The 15,003-nt window shown below is 39.0% G+C and overlaps 4 protein-coding genes across 5 annotated transcripts; 3 read left to right on the top strand and 1 right to left on the bottom strand.

Annotated features, from left to right (window-relative positions):
- The first annotated feature begins 91 nt into the window (after positions 1–91).
- Positions 92–3,974, top strand: LOC140780453 (uncharacterized). Its single transcript, XM_073126026.1, has 2 exons — positions 92–1,111; positions 3,703–3,974. Exon 1 carries the CDS (start codon positions 193–195, stop codon positions 856–858), a length of 666 nt encoding a protein of 221 aa, XP_072982127.1. The 5' UTR covers positions 92–192; the 3' UTR covers positions 859–1,111; positions 3,703–3,974.
- Positions 3,975–5,342: 1,368 nt separating this feature from the next.
- LOC140790555 (uncharacterized) lies at positions 5,343–5,863 on the top strand. Its single transcript, XM_073140683.1, has one exon. The coding sequence runs from the start codon at positions 5,403–5,405 to the stop codon at positions 5,637–5,639; it is 237 nt and encodes a 78-aa protein (XP_072996784.1). The 5' UTR covers positions 5,343–5,402; the 3' UTR covers positions 5,640–5,863.
- A 96-nt stretch (positions 5,864–5,959) lies between these two features.
- LOC140790543 (thioredoxin-like 3-1, chloroplastic) lies at positions 5,960–7,364 on the bottom strand. 2 transcript variants are annotated; one of them, XM_073140675.1, is made up of 5 exons: positions 6,820–7,358; positions 6,597–6,671; positions 6,388–6,454; positions 6,253–6,270; positions 5,960–6,159 (listed from the first exon to the last, which is right to left on the bottom strand). In XM_073140675.1, the coding sequence occupies exons 1-5, from the start codon at positions 7,122–7,124 to the stop codon at positions 6,061–6,063; spliced, it is 564 nt and encodes a 187-aa protein (XP_072996776.1). In that variant the 5' UTR covers positions 7,125–7,358; the 3' UTR covers positions 5,960–6,060. The 2 variants fall into 2 exon arrangements, with proteins under 2 accessions (XP_072996776.1, XP_072996771.1); XM_073140670.1 differs by having other exon boundaries at positions 5,960–6,270; positions 6,820–7,364.
- A 266-nt stretch (positions 7,365–7,630) lies between these two features.
- LOC140790535 (formate--tetrahydrofolate ligase) lies at positions 7,631–11,724 on the top strand. Its single transcript, XM_073140657.1, has 5 exons — positions 7,631–7,890; positions 7,989–8,138; positions 9,408–10,583; positions 10,808–10,954; positions 11,289–11,724. Exons 1-5 carry the CDS (start codon positions 7,729–7,731, stop codon positions 11,562–11,564), a joined length of 1,911 nt encoding a protein of 636 aa, XP_072996758.1. The 5' UTR covers positions 7,631–7,728; the 3' UTR covers positions 11,565–11,724.
- The last annotated feature ends 3,279 nt before the right edge of the window (positions 11,725–15,003 follow it).

The raw sequence follows: 15,003 nt of genomic DNA, 5'->3' as shown, positions 1-15,003 counted from the left end.
AATGCTTGTGATTGTCAACTAATAATTTTAGTACGTAAATGACAACACATACCTTCATAACGTAGAAAAAGAGACCTCTCTCTCTATTGGTCGACCGTCAGTCTTATTCTCTCTCTTCGACGACAACAACAAGCGAACGGCACAGAAAGAGAGGAACTCATCAACCCACAAAAGGAGAACTGTGAAGTAGCCATGTCGTCAGCCGCCTCTCCGTCAAACCCCATCGCCGCCGCCGCCGCCACCCAATCCCCGCTCACCTTCTGGTGCTACGTGTGCGACGTCAGCGTCTCCCTCCTCCCCTCCCCTTCCCCTCTCCTCTGCCCCCATTGCCGTCGCGACTTTCTCGAAGAGCTCGACCTTCCCCACCCCGACCTCTTTCTTCCACATCCCCCTCCTCCTCCCCCTCTCCCCTTGCTCTCCGACGACTCCGATAACGACCTCCCCAACTTCCCCTCCGATTACCTCCGCCGCCTCGTCCACCATCTCACCTCCTCTTCCGATGACGACTCCTCTTCCATCCCCCTCCCACCCCCCCCTCTCCCTCCCCAACGCCGCGGCCCCTCCCCGGCCTCCCCTTCCTCTATCGACGCCCTTCCCACCGTCCAAATCTCCGACCCCTCCCTCCCCTGCGCCGTCTGCAAGGACGACTTCCCCCTCCTCTCTCCCGCCCGCCGCCTCCCCTGCGGCCACCTCTACCACTCCGACTGTATCATCCCGTGGCTCTCCCTCCACAACTCCTGCCCCATTTGCCGCTCGGAGCTTCCCTCCCCCTCCCCCGACCCTTCTTTGCCGCCGACAGCCGACGCTGCTCGAGGCTTCAGGAGGCGCCTCAACGACGGGGAGGATCGCGGGCGCTGAGGGTGCTGACGAGTAGGATGAGGCAGCGGCGGCCGCGGCCCGTGGAGTGGTCGCCGACGCAGATGGCGCAGGCGGAGACGGGGCCGGCGAACAGCGGGGAGACGGTCACGTCGGACTGGCCAGTGGGACTAGGATTGGTGGATGATGAGGGAGACGCAGTGATGTCCGATATCAGAGAGGGGTTCTTCGATTGAGTCGTGCCATTTCGTTGGCTTCTCAAGGCTATCTATCCATTTTGGATAGAAAGTTTGAGGTATGGATCGATGCTTTTAAATTCTACTTCTTCTAAAAGTATTAGGTTTCAACCTCCAAGCTCCTTCTTTTATGAATCAATGCGTATTAATTGGAATTTATGTTAAGAATCTATCTGTTAGTGTCATTCTAAGACTAATACTCGAATCGCATGGCATCACTTTTAGCACCAAATACTTATGTGTACCTTAATAGGATATTTCTTATATCGGTAAAAAGGGGGTCACCACGATTCATTCTTGGGGCGTAGGAATGGTGCTTCTGGTCATGCTCAGTCATCAATCAAGTTTTTCTTACATGATTTAACCTTATTGGTCTGCTGATGAGTTCCAGATTGGAGGAAGTTTTAAAAGATGGCGATTTATGAACTAATCATACTTCAGATTCAAGTCAGTTCTGGCTCCATTTTAGAAACAAGGATGAGACATAGATTGCTTAGTTATTATAGGCTTTGGACAGTTCAATAGTTTGGCGAAGTAAAGCGTTTGACTTGATGGCGTTAGATTAGTAAGGATGTCTCTGTCAGTTATTTACATTCTGTGAATTAGAGGTGAAAGGACTATCGCTAAACAAGCGGACAGCACGACCATTATATACTTAGTTTTAGAGAAATAATTTAAAAGTTGTTTCTTTGCGGATGTTTGTGATAGTGGCCATGGCTTTTGTTTGCCACTTTCTTTTTGAAAGTTGCAGACTTTGCTCTTTTAACTTCTCTGTTTTACTGAAAGATTCTTCTTTTTGCTAAAGAATGATATAATTTTGGGATTTTTGCATACTATCTTATAATTTCAAAATTCTCATAAAAGAGTTGGAACTTGGAAAATATTGGTGTATATGATAGGCTAATACTTGTATTGCAACTACCTACTTGGTTTATAAACTCTCTTTTTTGTTCTAACAAATAAATTATGGAGGGTAACAATCTGATTCAAACAATCACAATAAAATTTAATTAAAAAATTAAATAAAACTTACATATTATAAAATATAAAATTCTGTATAAGTTTAGTTTAGTGTCGATCACTATCTCCTTAAGATAATTCGCTCTCTCTCGATTGCTTGTGAAGTAGTTGATGCACCACTTCGAGTTTGAACCAACCTAAATTTAACTAGACTGAAATCGTATTAGGTAAAAAATAATGTTGGACTAAGCCGAGTCGGGTTCCGCGCCTGTGTGTGAGTTGATTTGTATAGATTTGTTTATCTACAAAATAAGTATTACTTTTGGAATCCAAAACTCATGATAAGTTTGATATTTATATATCCTATCATTATTTATTAAATATTTAATATGATACTAAATTTACTTTTCTTTATTTTTTATTGTCATGTCAACTACTTTAAAACTAATTTTTATTCACTTTCATTTATCAATTTGAATAAATAAATATATAACATTTAATTACTCTTTGAATTCTTTTAATTTCACCATTAATTCATCACTAATAATATGTAGATTTCACTTAAATCTGAGCTCAAAATTTATAATATATTCATGTTCAAATACATAATATTTTCAACCCAAATGTAATCACAAATACTCTTTGGAAGCATTTTATAATGATCTTTAGTGTTGGACATCCAACAAAGTGACATCAAAATGAGGTAATTAGGTGCAAGAAACCCATGTTGGACTATATAAGCTTGTATAATTAGAATGAGAAGGATATAGTTACTTGATATGACTTCTGCCTTGATCATTGATAGTATCATGTTTCGTTTAGTTAAATTTATTGTGAATTATGGTTCACACGCTGTGATGTTCCAAACTTTAGCAAAGAGAGTCCAATTAATATGTTTTAGGCTGAGTACTTTCCGCCTGTCAATTCTTTGTAAATCTATATTTGTCGAGCGTTCTGGATTTGCTGTCAAACCTCCCACTACAGTCGTTTGCTAGAAGGTCGAATTGTGCTGGATCTACATTCAGCTGATAAATAGTTGCAAAAATATGCTTAATCTTTTCCCGCTAACCACTAAGCTCAAAGTAGTTCTTTAAAAAGTGCCCTGGTTGATGGAAAAAGTTTTCATTGTTCTAACAAATTAACCAAAAAGGCATAACTTCCTGAATAAATCAAATGGATAAGTTTCTCATAGGTAAAAGGGAGAAGGTTACAAAATAATTACTTGTACAATAGTTAATTGTCATCATCATTGTCCTTGCTTATGTTTGTGTGGGGTGATCCATTGTCCTTCGCTATGTCGATAAATATCTAGCGTAGAGATTTGTATAGTATTTAGGTATTCTTACATAGTATCGAAAACTGTAATAGATCATAGCCCTTAGATTTTCAGTGGATGGCATGGATGGTGTAAACTGATTAGTTTATATATCCAAAATAGCCGGTTGATGCTGGTGGCTCTGAAGAACATTATATTTCCTTCAGGCACTCAATAGCTAGCTAAAGAACACAGGATGCGAGTTGCTTCAGAACATTACAACTCTACTTGGACACTTAGTTTTGCTCATTCTTATAAGAACTGGTTGTCTAACTTGCTCATTGCTTGCCTGATCAGCTGAAAGTTTTACCTTGTGGATAAATCTTATCTAACCTATCTGACCCCTCTTATTTATTCTGAGATTCTTTTGCACAGTTTGTGTTTTTTTTGTGCAGCAAATGTAAAGTAGCCGCTGGTGAAGAAAAGCCATCATCAACAAGCGTTCTGATTTATTTGGAGTGGTATCTGCAGAATTTAACCTTCAGAGTAGATAGTGTAATTCCATAATTTTGTCATTGGGTTCTGTAATGCACTGGCATATATAAGACATTAGCTTTTACAATAAATTCGCTACCAGTTCTACCATGTATATAATGATCAAACTTATTTTCTAAGTAATAAATAGCCATGTGGTTCATGTTTCTCTATCACGGGCGCTGTTGTGGCTTTTTTATTTGCTTTGACAAACGGTAGAATGTTGCAGACCGACGCTTATTTGTTAAGATAGAAAACCTATATAAACCATTAACTTCGACAACATCTTCTTCACCCGATTCATGCCAATATGTGAATGGGTATCTCTCGGATGCTTAGATGGGTCAGATAAATTCATAATTGGACTAAAGAGTTCTAGCCTAATCACCATTGAAATGTTGGCCATTTAGGACTTCATATTGTCATCTTAAAGTATACTCATTTGATAATTATTTCGTGGTTGAAGTTAGACTGTCAAGATGTGATAATGGCAGTTGCCTCTCTTAAGTAAGTAGGTCATGCATCTTTGTGACTTTATTAGGTTGATAGATCTAACAATAGTCTAATGCTTCTTTTGTAGTCAGCTTATCTTAAAGTGCTAAGCATGAACAGTTGCACAGCCATCTCCCCTCGTGCTCAATTATCACTTCCTGGGCCCCGGCCTACCCCCGCTCTCTTAAGGCTTTTCCTTCGCTCTGCCGAGCTTACTACTTATCTTTTTCCTCCGTCAGACTCAGTGGAAGCCCTCCCTTCTACCCCGCGGGAGTCCTAATCTGATTGATGTGAGGAAAGGCTTGAAGGCGGATCGTCCAAAGCCTGTGTTTTCGACTTCACGATCACCCACAGGTAAAAAAGCGAGATTGTGCCTAACGGCTTGACGTGGATTTAATGGACTCCACGTTGATGGTCATAAATAGGCTCCTCGTGCTGGTCAAAGGAGCCACGTCAGCCTCTTTAAAAGCATCCTTCTCTACCAATTTGACCAAAAAGGCCTGTCAGAAATTTATAATAAGATGTACTTATAATTGTCAAGAATTTGGATCAAAATACAAGCTGTAGATAAATCCATTGTCTTTTCGATGGCAAGCTAGTTTTACACGAAACCGAGTTTCGTGCCGGACTCGGTCTACTTTGTATCGGCCGATGGTAACTCTTATTAAGAAGTAATTAGATCACCAATTTTGGTTGTGGTTTTAGGATAAATAGATAATTTAATTGGTCGAGTGAGAGTCCTATACGCAACTTAAAATGGAGAACGCTCTAATTAAGATTTTGGATCAAGCTGACTCACTTGTGAATAAGCCATCATCCATCTTATCGCTAAACTTCACCAAAATGCAATACGAATTAATTACACACGAGCAAATTGTAGTCGAATACTCATAAGGTTGAAGTTGTCCACAGTCATGAGGATTAATTCAAACATAATCTCAAGGATCTCCCTAAGAAGCTTCAGTTTAACAAATATGCCAATCAAAAGGCGGCCATGTCAAAACAAAGAATCCTATATAAGAAAGTCACTTCCTATCCATTAGGCATTAGCTCATACCATTCGTCTCTAAACCTACTTCTCTTGCAAAGACTTCTCTTCCAACTCAAACATGGCCATGGCTTTGGACTTCTCCAATGACATCTTGCTAAAGGTGGGCTTGTTCATCCTAGTACAAGCTCTCGTCTACCTCATCCTCACCAACTCTTCCAACATCTTCGCCACCAGTAAGAGATCTCTCAGCTTCCGGACAGTGAGGTCCGTCAGCTTGCGCCGCATGCTCGCGTTGGTCTCCGACTTGCCACCCGGCGGCGAGCTGTCGCCGCGCCCCTCCGACCGCACGGAGTAAGGATTGTTGCAATTATGGAACGCCCCTGGCCTCTTCTTCGCTTATTACGATGATGGAGGGGGCCAATATTGGTTTAGTCTTCTAAGGTTTTTAGTTACTAAGGGTATATACATATCTAAGTAAACCATTCTTTGATTTTTCTTGATTCTTTGCTCGGTTGATGTGAATTTGATTTGATTTGTGTAACTGGATTATAAATAATTGAATGATGCAGAGTTCTGGTATGCCTTGCTTGTAGTACTCTTGTCTAAACCTTTATTAAAGTTGATTTTTGATTTTTTGGTTCGAAACTCAAAGACTACTGTGTATATGTTATGACATACTAATTACCAAGATAATAAATGATATATATATATATTTACACAAATAAATAGCCTAATAGAAAACTTATGACTGAAAGGATATTTATGATCTATACATTTCAGATATGCTTTTGGATCATTTCTCGGACCTCGTCCATCACAAGCCATGCTTTATGGCCTCCAATCACCTCAGCTATCCATTCTCCATCCTTCCATATCTGTATGTGCCACCAATTGCCAATTATTTCTTTCTTCTCTTCCATATGGAAAATAGGAACAAATAAATGAACATCAACAGGAGGTAATAGTACCTGAATCGTTGGCATTTTCTGAAGAGTTACGGCAAACGTCGGCAGAAATGGCCATTAGGTTCGAGAATGAATAGAACGAGCAATATTTACATAGTAATTTGAGCATATATAAGAGTTAGTGTCTAATTAACTTACCGAAATATTCCCTCGCTTCACCAAGGCTTGGGGAACTTTGTTAACATCAATGAAAAAGAACTTAATTCTGGCAAGGAGGAGAAAAAAAAGAAAGGAAGGAAAGTTACATGAATTCTACGGATGGTTAAATGCTTGGAGTTCACAAAGATGTCTTTAAAATTGCAGGACGTGAAAACTTAGTTCTATAAGAATGCATGGACGTCACCAACCTTGGGTGGTATTCTGCAGCAAGCTTCTCCAACTTGGGCTTCAAATAGATGCATTTCCGACACCAAGCAGCCATCCTGGCAATATTAATCACAAGAACACCGGGATATCAAATAAGTGGCAAAAGTTATAATTTAGATATAATTATAACTGTTTGGTTTCAGGATGTGATTATTAATGTGATGATTCTGTGATATATAATTGGAGAGAGGTCTCACCACTAACCATTCGATAACGATGGGCTGAGCAAGTTCCAGCGACCGCCCGAGTATCTCATCGAACTCCTCAACCCCCTTGATCTCTTCCATCTTGATCGACATTGCCCTCGACAAATCCGGACCCAAAGCTCCCGCCTTTACCTCTCCTCTCGACCTTCTCCTTCTACTTCCTTCACTGCCCATGACCGCGTAGAACCCTCCGCCGTTCACTGAGACCATAGAGCACCCGCCGCCGTTGGATTGATGGGTCCCCTGTTCCCGGAGGCAGAGCCTTCGGCATAGAATGCGAGAGCTCGGAGCCAAAATTGCCATCTTTTTTTCTCTCTCTTTTTGCCAACTGGGTTTCTTTTTCGTGGTGAAAAGTGACGCCTTTACGATTATTTTGTGGGTAAAAGCTCAAGATGAAGCATTTATGGTGATATAATCAGGGAAAGAGGAGTTGCGTTTTGCTCTTCTCTTTTTAAGAGAATTAAATTTGAGATTAGGAAAAGGGCAGTGAGAGAGATGGGGGGTGGCCGGGGGGGAGAGATGGCGAATTGGCGATAGCGGAAGCTTATCCGGAATGCGAGGGAAGCAGAGGAGGAGGAGGAACTGGGCCCAATGGGTCTATCTAGGCCCACTAAGAGAATCGGATGGTTCTAATTCTCCGTCATTTTTTTTCTCTAATACTCATCTCGTTGCTTATATTAAAATATAAGAAAATTGATCAGAAACATCCTAATTTTACTATTGGGCCCTCTGATACCAATCCTACGGATAGAGTTATGCATGCCTTGTTCACAAACTATCCAACCACTGTTCTTAATTTATTTTAAGGAATAAAAGGAAGTGAACGGGTCAACACTCTTTTCTTCCTCCTAGCTTCGTGTGTGTGCGTGTGAGTGTGTAAAAAGTAAAGAGAGCGAGATCTACCACGATGAGTTCTTCGAAGACGATAAGAAGATTAGAGGTGGTTTCTCCTGTTCCGGCGGATATAGACATCGCCAACTCGGTCGAGCCCCTTCCCATCTCGGCGATCGCAGAAGACCTCAACCTTAGTCCGAAACACTACGATCTTTACGGGAAGTACAAGGCTAAGGTGCCTTATCCAATACCCATTTCTCTGATTTCGCTTTTACACTTCTTTTTCCTGATCGTTTCTCTGATGGTCTGGAGATGTGGATTCGTGAATTTTAGGTGCTTTTGTCTGCTCTCGATGAGCTCGAAGGATCGGAAGATGGGTACTACGTGGTTGTGGGAGGAATCACTCCCACCCCACTCGGGGAAGGGAAGTCTACTACTACTGTTGGTCTTTGCCAAGCTTTGGGAGCTTTCCTTGATAAAAAGGTGCCCGGTGCCCCCTTTCCTTGATAAAATCTACTCCCACCTCTCAACGAATTTACATATGTCAGTTGTTGATCGGATAAGAATGTTACTCGCTGGTTTTAATTTTAGATTTTCCAGTGGATTCTATGCAGTATAATTTTTGCTATAGTCTCCTGTCGCTTGAACTAGGAAAATTTTGTGGCCCATTTCGTGAACTGAGCAAATTACTGGTTATTAAACTCAAATATATTTTATTTACTCTCTCTTAGGATTGAACATTTATTGCTTTTTGAGATGCTAATTCAACATCTGGAGGGTCCTTTTCCAATAGAATCTTACTGATTAGATTCATATCACTTCAGGAAGTCTTTAAATTGATAAAATGTCTATGACTTTTCTCTTAGATCAACAATTCAATTCGATGATAAAGTTTTTGCTGTTATATGTTATTGGCTTATGCAGCATGGTATATGATACTTGTATTTTCTTTGCTCATCGCTCATCATAAGGACGCATAATAGTGGAGAACATTAAGATTTAGTTGTAGTCTACCACACATGGGTGAGACAAGGGAAATGGCTTTAACTATCTTCTTTTCCTGTTTCCAATTTGCAGGGATGGAGAGCAATTTTTTTTTTTTTTTTTTTTGTAGAAATAGAGAAGGATTGTAAACTCAAGTACAAGATTTTTATGCCATTAGCAATATTATTAAAGGAGAGTCTTAAATTTATTTATTGCTCTTCCGTTTCTTTTAATTATTTCTATTCTAATCAGAATCTTCTTCTTTAAATATCTTCTTATGTTCTTTCCTTTGTCTCATTTGATATGTAAATGCTTCATTCAATCTGAATTCTTGTTTGTCTCACCTACATGTTCTGAGTTATTCCTTAGTGATCCTAAACCAGTGAGCCTTATGTTATTTCTGATATTTTTTCAACAAAATGTAGTTATGCAATCTTTGATGATCATTTCATACTTTGACAGTTCTCCTCTATACCTGTTCTTTTCCAAATTAATTTGATTAAGTTGCATAATTCATTTCCATTCATTCATTATTAAATGATCTTTTCCGAGTCCCTTTTGTGCTTAAATCAGTTTGGCAATATCGTTCAGCAAATGTAATATGAAAAGAGTGTACTTCAAAAGCCCTCCAGAATCTGGCAGAGGACCACTGTGTCATCCCTGGTCTAATGAGAAACCATCAGATTTGGGCAAATTTTGTCTCCTATGTAGTAATGTGCATGTCTATATGTTCTTCTCCTGCGTTAAGATTTTGTCTCTCCTTTATAGGTTGTTACCTGCCTCCGCCAACCATCACAAGGACCGACGTTTGGAATTAAAGGAGGTGCTGCTGGAGGTGGTTATAGTCAAGTCATCCCTATGGATGAGTTCAATCTTCATCTAACTGGAGATATCCATGCAATAACTGCTGCAAATAATCTTCTTGCTGCTGCCATAGACACCAGGATCTTTCATGAATCGTCCCAGTCGGACAAAGCTCTGTTTAACAGATTGTGTCCACCAAACAAAGAAGGAAAGCGAAGCTTTGCTAATATTATGCTTAGGCGTCTCAATAAGCTTGGAATATCAAAGACTAGTCCTAATGAGCTTACACCCGATGAGGTCAAAAGATTTGCCCGACTCGATATTGACCCAGAGTCTATTACTTGGAGAAGAGTAATGGATGTCAATGACCGATTTCTGAGGAAAATTACAGTCGGTCAAGGTCCTGAAGAAAAAGGAATGGTCAGAGAAACAGGCTTTGACATATCAGTAGCTAGTGAGATCATGGCTGTATTAGCTCTTACCACTTCCCTTGCTGATATGAGGGAAAGGCTTGGAAGAATGGTGATAGGAAACAGCAAGGCTGGTGAGCCAATTACGGCAGATGATCTTGGGGTAGGAGGTGCGTTAACTGTGTTAATGAAAGATGCAATTAACCCTACTCTAATGCAAACTCTTGAAGGTACTCCAGTTCTAGTTCATGCTGGACCATTTGCCAACATTGCTCATGGAAATTCTTCAATAGTAGCTGATAAGATTGCTATTAAACTGGTTGGTAAAGGCGGTTTTGTGATAACAGAAGCAGGTTTTGGAGCTGATATTGGCACTGAAAAATTCATGAATATAAAGTGTAGGTACAGTGGCTTGGTACCCCAATGTTCTGTTATTGTGGCAACTATAAGAGCTCTTAAAATGCATGGGGGTGGGCCAGAGGTTGTGGCTGGGAAGCCTCTGGACCATGCTTACTTGACTGAGAATGTGGCTCTTGTTGAAGCTGGATGTGTAAATCTTACCAGGCATATTTCAAACACAAAGGCTTATGGAGTGAATGTTGTGGTTGCAATAAACAAATTTGCTTCAGATACTGATGCAGAGATGAATGCTGTTAGAACTGCTGCTTTAGCAGCTGGTGCTTTTGATGCTGTTGTCTGTACTCATCATGCACACGGTGGAAAAGGAGCGGTTAGTGATACTTTATTTTTTGATATCTTTACTTTTTTGCGACATGCTCTATATGAAATTAAATAGTTTTCTTTTTCCTTTCAAGAAAAAGAAATAGCATTCCTGTGCTTATCCTCTGTTAAATATGATGATGTTTATATTGTAAAGGTACTGTGTATGAAATATGAACTGGGATTAGCAAACCATGTTGCAGTGATTTATTAAGGCTCTTTTTGCATGTACAGGTTGAACTTGGCGTTGCAGTTCAAAGAGCATGTGAGAACCTAAAGCAACCACTTAACTTTCTGTATCCACTGGATATTAGTATTAAGGAGAAGATTGAGGCAATTGCTAGGTCTTATGGCGCCAGTGGTGTTGAATACTCAGAGCAGGTAATTCTTTTGATTCAGGCGAGCTATTTCTAGAGTTAGTGATTTCATTCAACTTGTGCAAAGGAATATAGTCAATATTCATATAACACATTGGATAGAAGTATGGTAAGATATCAACCACAAAAATATGGCCCATCATCTATCTAAATGTGAAATGAGTAAAGAAACTTTAGGATCAGAAAAGAAAATTAGTGGTTCTCAGATGGCTACAGTTAGCAGTCACAGAATACGCTTCAACAGTTTAAACTACTGAAGACTAGAACCAGGGGTGGATAACTACATACTATACCTAAATATCACTACCTCTGTTGATACAAATTTTTCTTTCTTGAAGGCTGAGAAGCAGATCGAGATGTACAGCAAGCAAGGTTTCTCTGGTCTACCCATTTGCATGGCAAAAACCCAGTACTCATTCTCGCACATCCCATCACAAAAAGGTGCTCCTGTTGGATTCGTAATTCCTATAAGAGATGTAAGGGCCAGCATCGGAGCTGGCTTCATATATCCACTAGTCGGAACAATGAGCACGATGCCCGGTCTCCCAACTCGACCTTGCTTCTTTGAGATTGACATTGATTTATCCACAGGAAAGGTCCTTGGCCTCTCCTAAGACATTAGAATGTGTATCTGTCCTTCCAATCTTCTTCTGGAGGAACGTTGTGAGGCTTAATAAGATCCCTCCATGTTGTCGTTTACCAGTTTCTTTGATGAACTTGTAGAATGTAATTTTCTACCGAGAATGGCAAAGGAACTTACCTTTTTTCGCTTGATGACTTGCTATAACAATAAGTTCTTCGTTATGTCATTTCCTCTGCCGAATGATCAAGTTTAAGTAAATCATCACAAGCCTGCTCTGCCACACAAACTACGATTACCGCAAGCAGTCGGTGGTCATGGATTTCTTCATGGGGCCAGTGAGATCGGAATGCTACTCACAACCTACGCTGGCAAATGCTCTTAAATGCGAGAGAAATTTTATGCCAGATCCTATCCGATATTATATTGTCCATATTGTCCATATCTTGCTAATTTTCTTTATGCCGTATTATGCTTGGGTAAATTTAACTGCATATCTCCTTACAGTATTAGATTCGAGATGTTCTTTGTTTTGACGAGTAATACCATTCATTGGACTAGGTGGGAGAATTTTTGAAATACTACACGTCAATAAACGACGATCTCCAAATATAAGCTACTGTCTGTTTTCATATTTAAATTTCAAGATAAATTGAACACATAGCAGACTTAAAATAATAATAATAATAATAAAGCTCTTAGTCGAAAACTCGTAGGTGGGATGCCACAGTCTGAGAACAACTGGCATTAGTAAGTGGCCAAGGGGATGAATACACTCCCTCACTTTATTATCGCTGCTCCAGATGTGAACGGAGGACATTTGTCGGAACTTTGAGACCGGGATCGGGATGGTGTTTGTTTACGAGTAATGAGTAATGAGTAATGACTAAATCTCCACCACTCGGCAATCCTCCAAATGTTTGGCATAATTGTGTCGGTGTCGGACATCCACAAAATAAACGCATGCCATTTAACCTTACTCGACTCTTAAGATTGTTCTGAATAATATTGCCTATATACTTTGTATCTTACTGATGAAGCTTTTCAAACTTAGATTCTTTCATCTTTTAATGGATCATGTGTCGGTGGGTTAATTTTTATGTGGGTCTTCGATCTTTCACAACTAAGAGGCTGTTTCCCTTCAAAGACCTAGATACCCATGGCCATGGCCATGGCCATGGGTCATCATGACATGTGAATTTGCTTTAGTTAAACTGTTCCAACCCATGTGAAGTACTACATATAAGTGCTTTTCTTTTTGGCCCTTTAAGATTAAATACACAAGAAAAGTATTATTTGCTAAAAAATATATAGAGTACTAAAAGAAAAAGAAAATATAGTAATACAATTGTGATATATGTTGCTTGACTAATAAGCAAACAATATACTGCGATATGTCCTCATGTGACCTTAATGGCACCAAAAGTGCCGCTGCCAACCATTCTCAATCACTATACTTCTCTTTCTTTTCTTTTTTCTGGATTTTCTTCTCCGTCAAATACGTGATGCTCGCAACTTTTTAATCCACCGTCCGTTCCCTGCGACTGTAATATTAGAGAATGCCAGGGAAATGTACTTATAGTACCTCACATCATTACGGCGAAAAGTGATCCAAGTCTGAAAGCAAAAAAAGTCCAAATCCATCATAATAATTGCAAATGGGACCTGCGAGTGTTAGTGCTTAATAAATCAATTAATAGTTTCAAGGTCCTCTCCGTCTTCTCTTTGACAAAGGATAAAAGGTAAGAGTGGTGGATTGTTTACTCAGTGTCTCAGTTCTAGTCTTGTCCAATTCGTGCTCCTCCTACAGACACCATGACCTGACCATTTTAACAATTTTGAGAGATAAATGTGCAAATCTATGAGAATTTGTTGTACAATAAGTTTGCAAGTCCAAGGATAAGATCAAAGCAATGAATTCTTAATGCTCGCTGGAGTAGTTGGAAAGGAACGCCAGAACCAAAACCTGGGTCCATTACGGTAATTTAATCCTCAATCATGGAGCTTGATACGCGTTGTCATAGCTTTATAATATATTTATAAATAGTTCCACGACAAGAACCACTATTATCTTAAGTATAGTAGACACCGCTTATTCTTCTTTTCCCTTTCCACGACAAGAACCACTGTAATCTTTAAGTATAGACACTACTTATCCTTCTTTTTCGGCATAAATCATGTCAATCCTAAGCTGCAAATTTTTTTCTTCTTCTTTTTAAGAAATAGTTGGTATGCTAGATATAATTTATTTCAATCAAATAATTATAACCAACAAATTACACGACTAGCACATTGCAAGCCTCATACATGGAAAAATGGAGAAGCTGCAGCAAAAATCAACAATACAACAAGAAAACATTGCGCCAAGCTTAAAGAGCAAAAGAAAATATAGCAAACATAAGCACGCAATGAATGGGTGAAAAATGAGTCGGATTAATTTTTAACCGATCTAATTCGGATCGAATTTGAATAAAAAATTTCTTTCCGATTCTAATACAAATAGAATTGTTGTAAATAAAAACTCAAATACAGATTCGGATATGGGTCGAATATATTTTTCAAATTTGAATACGGATATCAAATATTCGTTTACCGTATATTTTTTTAAATGATTTACAGTTTTTAGTTTGCTTATTTAAATATTGATTATTGATATTGTTACTAATAATATGTTATATATTATTTGTAGAGATTAATTTCTCTAATTTTATTTATATTTGACATACAAAAATTATTTCTTTTATAAAACTCTTAATATTTTTGTGTTAATCATGTCTAAATAAAATATCATAATTTATTTAAAATGTGATCATCCGTTTAATATTTGATCCTCTATTTGAAAATTATTTATATTTGTTTAGTTAGGATATAGTTTTAAATTTTGCTATCCGTTCAAGTATTCAAATTTATATTCGAACTTTAAATATAGATCTAGATGTAGGTTAAGCAATATCCAGTCCGTTTTCACCTCTAACGTCACAACATCAAAAATAGGAGCTTCCGTCGGCTCCATCAATGTCCTATGCGAATTCAAACCAACCTTGAAGTACTCTACCACAACAACAACCTACACAACATAGAGCAAAGAAACTGCTAGAACAAAGGCAAAGACAAGAGGAATGACAATTACATGACAGATTAGGGCAAAAGAGACAACGAGAATCTCTTTATGAGGGAAGAGTGCACTAGACATTGAAATCCGGTGTTGATTGTCAAGACACAAGGGTGATTGAAAGATGGGCGAGAAGAAAGATGAATTAAGGTCCTGCGAGAATGATAGAAGCAGAGATGAATCCGACATGAAAATGATGATGAGGGTGAAGGAAGAGAGAGAGATTGGAGTTTAGAACGGGAAAAAAGGCAACAAAAAAGAAAATAGGATTCATCGTTGGAGGTGAAGGAAGAGAGAGAAATTGGGGTTTAGAACGGGAAAAAAGGCAATAAAAAAAGAGAAAAAGAGGTACAAAAAAAAA

This window comes from Typha latifolia, chromosome 1, assembly GCF_019914945.1.
Source record: "Typha latifolia isolate L0001 chromosome 1, TyphaL0001v2, whole genome shotgun sequence".
Taxonomy (NCBI): Eukaryota; Viridiplantae; Streptophyta; class Magnoliopsida; order Poales; family Typhaceae; genus Typha; species Typha latifolia.
This window is presented reverse-complemented; position numbering and strand designations above follow the sequence as displayed.

Bases quoted from the DNA above. Each gene is read 5' to 3' on its own strand.
- LOC140780453 (XM_073126026.1), top strand. From the start codon at position 193: ATGTCGTCAGCCGCCTCTCCGTCAAACCCCATCGCCGCCGCCGCCGCC.
- LOC140790555 (XM_073140683.1), top strand. From the start codon at position 5,403: ATGGCCATGGCTTTGGACTTCTCCAATGACATCTTGCTAAAGGTGGGC.
- LOC140790543 (XM_073140670.1), bottom strand. From the start codon at position 7,124: ATGGCAATTTTGGCTCCGAGCTCTCGCATTCTATGCCGAAGGCTCTGC. The intron at 6,672-6,819 runs GTTAGTGGTGAG...TAATATTGCCAG, and splicing joins CAGCCCATCGTTATCGAATG to GATGGCTGCTTGGTGTCGGA. The intron at 6,271-6,387 runs GTAAGTTAATTA...GTAACTCTTCAG, and splicing joins TGAAGCGAGGGAATATTTCG to AAAATGCCAACGATTCAGGT.
- LOC140790535 (XM_073140657.1), top strand. From the start codon at position 7,729: ATGAGTTCTTCGAAGACGATAAGAAGATTAGAGGTGGTTTCTCCTGTT. The intron at 7,891-7,988 runs GTGCCTTATCCA...CGTGAATTTTAG, and splicing joins ACGGGAAGTACAAGGCTAAG to GTGCTTTTGTCTGCTCTCGA. The intron at 8,139-9,407 runs GTGCCCGGTGCC...TCTCCTTTATAG, and splicing joins GAGCTTTCCTTGATAAAAAG to GTTGTTACCTGCCTCCGCCA.